The sequence below is a fragment of the Nannospalax galili genome, unplaced genomic scaffold, assembly GCF_000622305.1.
Source record: "Nannospalax galili isolate Female #2095 unplaced genomic scaffold, S.galili_v1.0 scaffold231, whole genome shotgun sequence".
Lineage (NCBI taxonomy): Eukaryota > Metazoa > Chordata > Mammalia > Rodentia > Spalacidae > Nannospalax > Nannospalax galili.
In genome coordinates, this window is record NW_008330120.1 from 3,486,417 (window position 1) to 3,495,730 (window position 9,314).

Genomic DNA, 9,314 nt, shown 5'->3' on the forward strand with positions numbered 1-9,314 from the left:
CATCCTAAGGTAGGAATAGTTGAGGGTGTGTACAGATAAGAACTCATCAGAGCACTCAGGCGCCTGGGCTGAGAGGCTCTCCACAGTGCAGACCAGAAACCCAGGGCTGGAAGAGCTAGCCTGACCTCCAGGGTTGAGGCGACCCCTCTCCCAGGCCTGCCTCCCTGGTCAGACCACCCACAGGCTGGCAGGGCCCTGGCTTACCTCTAGTATCCTCTGGGCTACACCAGATTCCTGTACCCTGTACTGACTAGGCTGAGCCTTCAGTCAGAGAGCCAGCTGGGAACCAAGTCCAGTGGGCATTGACCCACAGGCCTGGGTAAGGCGAGCACCGGGCATGGCTGGCCCGGAAGCTCGGTGGTAGAATCAAAGCTCCGTCACTTACTGCCTCCCCTGTCTTCAGTGTACTTCTCAAAGCTGTGCCTGTGCGGAGCACCAGAGCCTTGCTATCTTTGGTGCCAGGCAACAGAGAGAAAGAGGATGAACACCCTCGATAGCTCTATCTTTAGAGGGAGGAAACCCCCATGTCTCAAGGTTTGAGTTGAGCTACCTGCCCTTCCCTGAACCGGTTTCTGCCTCAGGGTGGGGTATGTGCTCCGCCTCTGTGAACAACCAGTGGAAAGATGTCGTTGCCTCAAGGGCCTGTCCCAGAATCTGCACTGACCTAGAGTCCTTGTGAGAGAGACCATGGGAACTCGGTCATGGTCTGGAGACCAAGCTGGGGTCAGGTCTTCCCGAGGTACCTGTGAGGTGACCCTGGTCACCTTCCTCTTTGTCTATGACTTTGCTGGGACCCTCAAGTCTGGAGGATCTAACGGAGAAGACAACAGCTCTACTTGTGTGTGTGTCTGTGTGCACTCGTTCCACAAGCGTTGGGGGCCATTAGGCTCTGGGATGTAGTGGTAACGCAAGGCCTCTTTGAGCAGGTGACATTAGAGCCCAGGCTAGACCATCAGTCAGGTAGGAAGCACATACACAAAGATCACAGGTAGGACAGTCTGTGTATGGGGGACCAGCAAGTGCAGAGACCCTGGGGTGGGAATGGGCGTGGCAGGCTGCACATTGGCAGCACGTAAAGAAGCTGGTGGGATTGAGGATTCAGGGGTTGGAGCCACACAGGGTCTTATGGGCAGGGGCAGGTGATGGAAAGCCTGGGAAGTTTTAGGTTGAGGGAAGGCATGGTTTAAGTAAAAACCAATTCTTGTAGCTGCAGGATAAAGGGAAAACTCTACAGCATGTGTGTGAGGGACAGACAAACAGAGAGACAGAGCCTGACAGTGTTTACAAATGCAGTTTTTACAAACTTAACACCCACTGGAAAACCTAGCGCACTGTTTTTGCCCCTTGAAGAACTGTCAGCAGCATGTTTCTGGAGAGCCGTGGGCTTTCCTTGCTGTCCCATTTTTTTTTCTCTTCCCCCCTTGGTGGTAGTGGTGGGGTGAGTGACTGTCCCCAGCCCTGGCTCTGTAGTTCCTGCCCCTGCAGGTAGGTGAGTACCTTAGAGTGGGCTGGCCTCCCAGGCAGGATGGTCTAGAAACAGGCCGTCTGAGCATAGCAGGGTGGTCTCTGCTGGGGGCAGAGGAGGTGATTTTGAAGGCTAAGGTTGCCCTCCAATCTGAAAGTCCATGACTGCTCCCCTACTGCAGAGCCAAAAGGCCTTGAACATGTGTATTTCTCTCTCCTCCCTGGGTTCTGTTCCTTCGCCTCCTTGTCAACACAGAGAACAGCAGCAGTGACCAGAGGCAGGCCTGTAAGAAGCACGAGTTGTATGTAAGCTTCCGAGACCTGGGCTGGCAGGTAAGGATGGCTGGACCACCACCCTATGGCTACAGTGAACCACAGTTTTTGTCTTTCCCAGTGAGATGCCAGGTGCCTCGATCGGAAAGGGGGGCTTGGGCTGAGCATATTTGGATATTCCATGATACCCCTGTAAAACCCAAGAACAGAGATGCAATGACACTAGGGCCAGCACCTGGGGCCCCAATCCTCTGGGGTCTGAACCTCGTTCTTCATGCATACTTCATTCCCACCCACATATGGCCAAGCCATCTGTTTAAATTCAGCCCCAGAGAGCCAGCTTCCTCTGCCCTGGCCCTGATCTAACCCTTCCATGACTTAGTTTCCCAGGGAAGGAACCTACCACTCTGTTCAGGTCAGGAGCTTATTCCTGAATTAGCAATGTGTCAGGGGACGGAGGGAGGGCTCTGTACCTACAAGTGTCTCCTGAGTCCTGTGACCACTCACACAGCAGCCATTCAGGAGCCTCCGCGACCTCTGGGCCCCTGAATGGATGCTAGAGGTGCAATCAGTGAACTTGGCTGTATGCCTGCCCCATGTAGCTCAGATGTCCCCACACAGGGCAGTGCTATAAGATCATCGGGGCACTGTGTGTCCTTCTGCCTTTGTGGAGCTCATAGTTCACTGGGACAGTCAAAACTCTTCTGCAAGGATCAGGTCCAGATGTGCCCAGGGCACAGGGCACACAGCCAGCCCAGTCCCTCTGTGTGTCTGTCCAACGGATTTGTGGCAATACCCACAACACATGGGGCATCATGCAGCACTTGCTGGAAGTTTCTGTGCACCTAAGGGTTGGTGAGGCATACAGGAGTTGGCTGGCCAGCATTTCGGTGCACAGTCCCTAGAGGCCAGCATGGTGAGTGCCCCTGGGCCCTGGGCTGGAAGCACTCGAAGTCTGGCATCATTACCTGAGCCCTACAGGTTACTAGCACCGTGCACCAGTCAGGGGAGTTTGATTTAGATTCACAGGCACATCCGATCTTGACATTGGGACAAAATGTCTCCTACAAAGTACACTCATGAGAACCATGCATTCAGGTTCCACGAAGGAGCCTAAACAAACGAAAAGGCGAAGAAACAAATAAAATCTTACAGTGTTTTAAGTAAGTCTGTGATTTTGTGTTGGGTTACATGTATAGATGTCATTACCCAAATGCAGTATCTGGGTGCTGAGTTGGACATGTCAGGGAGCATGCTGTGGTGTCCCACTACCTAGCAGGGACAGAGGGAGGCCCTTGAGGTGCCACCTGTTCAGGAGATGCAGAACAGAGGTGTTCCCTTCGGGTCTTGGGCCGTTTTTTGTCTCCTTGCTTGCCCGTTCTGGCTGGGGTCATGAAAGGCTATGTTCATGTCTTTTGCCCCTGCTGGACCCCCCACAGCTCAGGAGAGCATAGCCTGAGCTTGTGTCCCCTGGACGTGAAGAGGGGTCTACACAGGCTTTTTGCGTTGTCTGGTGGTGGCCTGGCCACACCCACTCCTAATCTCTCCTACAGGACTGGATCATTGCACCTGAAGGTTATGCCGCCTACTACTGCGAGGGTGAGTGTGCCTTCCCTCTGAACTCCTACATGAATGCTACCAACCACGCCATCGTCCAGACACTGGTGAGTGCTGAGGGGGGTGTGGCCAGTGGGGGTGCAGGACCTGATGGGTGCTGCGGAGGATGTGGCTAGTGGAGGGTGTGGGACCTGATGCCTGAGCAGCCCAAGGCCACACTGTGACTGTTGTGTGTTCCTGCTTCATAAGATATTCAACATTATGTTTTAGGCATAGTTGGTATAAAGGTGAATATAGTCTTGGACCCTAAAAGTCTTCTATTTCTTTATCTGTTCTCACTTTAAAAGTTTCGCAGGCTCCTGCAGCATTGTGGGCATGGGTCACTGTGCTTCACTGAGGAGTGGACCCTTGCCTGGTGGGGACCGTTCTCTTGGGTGTCAGCATGCCCCCCTGTGTTAAGGTCGACCTGTCTGCTGGCTCCCGGCCCTGGTCCAGCCTCTGGCTCTCTTCTAGGATGGGCGGGCTTCTGTTTGTCAGTACACAGGTGCCTTTCAGAGCTTGTAGTTTTCTCCCCCAACCTTCAAGCTTCAGTCATTCAAGAATCTTCATTCTGTTGACTGATGTGTGCCAGGAGCTGGGGATACCACAGGGAGCAGCCCAATGTCCGTGACTCAGGACTTCCGCGTCCAGGGGAGGAAATGGTCAGCTGAGCAGATGAGGGAATTTCAGAGGGAGAGAATACAGAATGAAGGGGTGGAGGGACAGGCAGGAGCCAGGGGCTCATTCACGTTAGCCCCTGTGGACTCACTGGCAGAGCCATGGTGGGAATGGAGGCTTCTGGGCAGATGCTGTGATTGCTGCTCCACCAACCAGGGTAGGAGGAATGAGGAACTTCATTCTTTATTCTAGAATCCTGGATTCAAGATGATCTTACTTTCTCTCTACCATGAATGTTATCTGGGCCTCTCCTGACAACTGACCAGCTGTGCTGACTTGAATGCTTTTAGGGCCAGAGAGCCCACCACCTGGGCCTCCCCCAGTGTGGTTCTGTTTGCTATCGAGATTTATGATTTCCCATCTACTGACCCTATGGCCCCCACACACGAAAGTCCTGGAGAGAAGGCTTGTCTGTGCCCGTCACTCAGTCTAAGGCTTACTTTAGAGGAAGGGTACTCTTCCCTTCCTGTCACTCCCTCCTCCCTTTCCTCCCCCTCCCTCCTTCCCTTCTTCCCTTACCTCCTTCCTGCCGTTCCTTCCTTCCTTCTGTGGTTCTAGGGATGAAACTCAGAGCCTCATACACATTAGCCAAGTGCTCTACCACTGAGCTGTATCCTGGACTCCTTTTCACTTTCTGTTTTGAGTCGTTATCCAGACTAGCGGTGAACACATTGTAGCTCAGGCAGTCCTTGAACTTGTGCTCCTTCTGCTTCAGCCTTTGAGTAGCTGGTGTGACAGACCTGCACCCCCAGGGCCAGCAAGGGATTTTTTCAAGTGCTGGTTTTCCAATGCCTGCCCTTCCTCATATCTGAAACCTCCAAAGCTGCATTTGAGGTTGTGTCTGCAGCTAGTGACAGCTAAGTTCCCCCAGACCTGGGTGCTCACTGGTGTAGCCCACAGGGCTCCTCTCCATCCTCTTCCACCCTTACATTCATGACCGGGACAAGGTCTCAGCTACCCAGTGAGCATTTTAGTCAGTATCTTACCAAGGCCTTGGGGTCTACAGAAGTCTCCAGAACTGGAGGAAGGAGGTCTCTGTGATCAGTGAACAAGGTGTGACTGGGAAGTCCTGGTGAAACACTCAGAGAGGAGAGAAGATGATGTCTGGGGTTGACATTGAAATTACTCAAGGAGGTACAAATGGCACTAGGGGAGAGATATATAAATCACTTAACTCCTTCCATCAAAAGAGACGAAGAAGCAACATTAGAGGCTGGGGCTGCGGCTCATTTTGGTAGAGAGCTTGCCTGGCATGCATAAAGCCCTGGGCTCGATCCCTAACACTACATAACGGGGCGTAGTGGTGCCCGTCTGCAATTCCAGCACTCAGGAGGCAAGATCTGATGTTCAAGGTCATCCTTGGCTACGCAGCAAGTTCAGCCAGCCTTGGATATTTCAGACAAAACAATCATAGGAAAAGGGTTGGATCTCTGGTCTGTCCTAAGCATCTGTCTCAGCTGATGACACTGGCTGGCAGCTGGGCTGTAGTCAGCTTGGATGAACAACAACCTCTCCCTTCAGCTTGCTTCAGTCCCCACTACTCCCTACTGTCTGCTCTGGTCCCATGTTGCTTGTCGATGGCACTCACATGGTGCCTGCAAGCATTTGAGTTTTCTCAACCCCTACAGGGTACACAGGTGCCCATGAGCAAGACAGAGCACTTGTACTATTGTGATGCTGGGAATTGAACCCAGGACCTTGTGCATGCCAGGCGAGCACTCTACCACTGAGCTCTATCCCCAGCGCTTAAGACAGAGTACTTTGAGTGGACGGCAGTCGGCAAGGCTGTTGGACTTCCTTCAGTGCTTCGTGTACACTGCTGTGTGCTGTGAAGGTTGGATACATTGGCCCTCTCATCTGACAGACGGGGACACGTGAGAAGTGAGCTGGGTCGTGTCACGTGCTCCGAAAGGGGATGCTCAGTAATTGTCACTAGAGAGATCTAGAGGCCAGACGTAACGACCTGGCTCCCTCTCACCATGGTCCATGTTGGCTGTTTGCAGGTTCATTTCATCAACCCGGACACAGTGCCCAAGCCCTGCTGTGCACCGACCCAGCTCAACGCCATCTCTGTCCTCTACTTCGACGACAGTTCCAATGTCATCCTGAAGAAGTACAGGAACATGGTAGTCAGGGCCTGTGGTTGCCACTAGCCCCTCCTGGGAGCCCGACTGTTTGGGACCACATTTTTCCAGATCCGTGGTATCTCACCATCCAGTCTCTCGCTGCCTGTCATGGTGAGGAGGCAGCAGACCAGCCACCTCGCCTGAGCCTCCCCTTACCCTCCCCGACTGGAAAGATGCCAGACTTTAGAGACCTGAGCACCCAGTGGCTGGCTGGCAGGTTTTCATCTCTTGCCAAGATCCGACAAGCTGCCACAGGCAATGTGTAGCCAGGAAAGATATCCCCCAAGAAATAGTCCTGGCCACGGCTACTGGCCACATGGTCCCTGTGATGCCTTGAGTCTTTGCAAAGGTAATTCCAAGCATCCTTCAGCCAGGCCCACTGGCTGTACCAGGAGGAAGGGCATAGCCAGGGAGGGCACTGTGTGTCTGTGCTAAAGGTAAACGGAGTGGAGGTCCCTGTAATAAATGTCACAATAAAACCCATGAATGAAAATGGTTAGGATGTTACAGATATATTTTCCTAAACAATTTATCCCTGTTTCTTGGTTTATACTGATTTCATAAACAGAAGCTGGGGCCTACGGAGGCCAGGGAGGCCCCCTCCTTTCCATTTGGTTTCCTTCTGAGGCCGCAAGGCCCTGTGTTTACCCAGACCTGCCCAAATCCACCATGTAGGGAGGGGACGAAGGAATGTCTGCTGGGAAGAGGAGAGCCAGTGTTGGCCTCAAAGGAGGTGTGCGGGGGTGGAGATGGAAAGAGACACATGTGTGAAACACACGCAGACGTTGGGATGGCGCTGCTAGCTCTCCCCACTCCCCTGCCATGGTAGGAGATCAAGAAATTTCAAAGTGAACAAGCACAATGAACCAGATGGAGCTTGCCACCCAACGCCAACGTGAGGAAGCAGGAGGAGTCCTGGCTCCATAGGTGCGGGTGTGTGGGACACTGACCTCTAAGCAGGGCCCCTCGGGTGCCTCTGGCAGTGCTCCTGAGCCAGGTCCTCACCCTCATGGCCTCCGTTCCTCTCTCTCCAGCCCCTGTCAGAATGCTTTGCAAAGAGATTGGCTCCTAGAAGTGAGGGAGACAGCATAAAGGGGGCCTTGTGGGTACAGGGTGTACAGGACTCAGATCACAAACAGAAGATTCTAGAGGGTAACCTCCTGACCACACTTCCTGACTTGAAGGTGACCCTTAATGAATGCCTACTTTGCCTGGATCTGTGGTCCCATAACTATGCTGCGCCAGCTCCCAGCTACAAATACAAGCTGTGGGGAGGACTGGGCTGTCTGCCAATGTTTCCCACATCCACACAGAGAATGAGGTTAGCCAGACAAGCCCTGTGGTCCTACAGCGTCTGGTCAAGTGGGGGACCAGTTGTCCATGTTTGTCCGGTCCGTTCCTGGAAACAGTGGGGCTCTGCTTTTGTTTGAACTTTTCTTCCTTGGTAGCTTGGGCTGCACCCTTCACTGTGCCCGGTCCTCGGGGGAAGAACGTTCTGGTTGTAATCTGTTTTGTGTGCTGGTAGATCCGGGGCTTTCTGTGTGACCCCCCCCCCCACCCCTTGCTGCACAGTCTCTTCCTCCTTACCATTGCAGTCAGCCTCTTGATAGCATCTTTTGTACATGTAAACGTGTAAATAGTTGTGACAAGACAAAGAAATTATTTATTTCCATCTGAACTTCTTTTCAAACACTCCTTCCTTTCCTGTTGAGGACAAGCTCGCTTCCCCTCAACCTGTTTGTTTTCTTATTTAAGACTATTTATTAACAGTTGGACTGATGTGGCCACGGCTGTCGGATAAAGTGCTCCTTAGTGAAAAGTCTGTATAAATAGACGAGTGAAAAGGGTTTTGACTTTGCAATAAAAGGAGACATTTGGTTCTGGTCGTTGGACCCACGTGTGCATATGTGTCGTTCTTTTTTCGCTCCATTCCTGGACGTTGGAGTTTCTCCGTCCTCCGAGAACCCTCAGCCTTGGCTTCCACCATGAATACTGTTTATCATCCAGGCCCCGGGGCGAAGCGGGCCCTTGTCAATATTTGGTGCAGCTGTGTGGGGCTCCAGTCAGGAGAGATGGAACCAAACAACAAATGTGAGTTTGGTAGGCTCCATGGCAGAGATCCTTGATTGAATTACAGCCCAGCCGTCAGCAGCTGCTTCAAAGAGGCAGGGGGTAAATTAGCTGTGTTTACTGCTAACATAGTTGAAGGATTTAGTCATCCCAATAAAATAGAGGCAGAAGGGAGAAAAGGGGGGGGGGGTGCACCCAAAACTTGAAAGCAGTGCTGGCCCCACAGCCAGCGTCCTTCAGTGCCCGTCACCCCCGGGTAGTTGGGGGACTGTCCTTGCAGAGCCGCTGTGGAGGTGGATGGCCCGCAGCGGGCCTAGGGAAGGCATGGGCCCCATTAAGCTTGGAGCTTAATGTACTAAGTATGTACTAAGGTCACCTGATGGATATTTCTAGAATTCCAGCCGATACTTGGACAGGCTGCTTTCTTTTTCTGTTGACTCAGACCCAGTGGCCACTCCTAACACGTTCCAGCTCCCGCGATTTCCCAAACCCTCCTGTCATTGTCCTGATACACATTTTAGGTTTTGTTCTGGCTCTGAAGACCAGAGCCACAAACTGGAGGTTAGATGTGGCCTCCCAGATGTGCTAAACCCTCCTCCTGCCCCACCACCAGTGGTGTTTACACATTTTTAAAAACATGAATTCATTGCCAATATGTTTTTGCAAATCAGAAGTTCAAGTTTCTCTGGACAGTCAGCAGAGTGGGCCACCTGGACCCTCCCTGCATGCTGTTCTTGGCTGAACTGGGATGGCCAGTACTATAGCCCCTACCACATCCTACTGTCTTCCTTCACAAGGGGGTGAGGGCCAGTTGACATTTTTTAAATGGCAGGTGAACATTTATTTATGTCCAAGTAATATGAAATATAAAATGAAAGCTACACTGGGAGATGATGGGTGAGCATCTTGTGGTTTAAGCTGGCCTGCTCCCGTGGCCCTCATAGGCCCTTGTAGGCACGTGTCTGTGCCCATGTGTGGTGACCCAGATGGACTCCTGTCACCTTCCCCATCTTCTGCCCATTTGCCCAGCTTTACTTTTCAACTCTGCCCAGTCCCACTCAATACTGGACACTGACAGATCCCTCTGCTAAAAATTGGTGGAAATGG

The 9,314-nt window shown here is 52.4% G+C and overlaps 1 protein-coding gene across 1 annotated transcript in view; it reads left to right on the forward strand.

Annotated features, from left to right (window-relative positions):
• The window catches only part of Bmp7 (bone morphogenetic protein 7), a 92,697-nt gene extending 84,668 nt beyond the window's left edge, over nucleotides 1-8,029 (forward strand). Inside the window, exons 5-7 of the mRNA XM_008842560.2 lie at nucleotides 1,721-1,797; nucleotides 3,291-3,401; nucleotides 6,015-8,029. Of these exons, the coding sequence (XP_008840782.1) occupies nucleotides 1,721-1,797; nucleotides 3,291-3,401; nucleotides 6,015-6,164 (338 nt within the window). The 3' untranslated portion in view covers nucleotides 6,165-8,029. The remainder of the gene's footprint in view (nucleotides 1-1,720; nucleotides 1,798-3,290; nucleotides 3,402-6,014) is intronic.
• The last annotated feature ends 1,285 nt before the right edge of the window (nucleotides 8,030-9,314 follow it).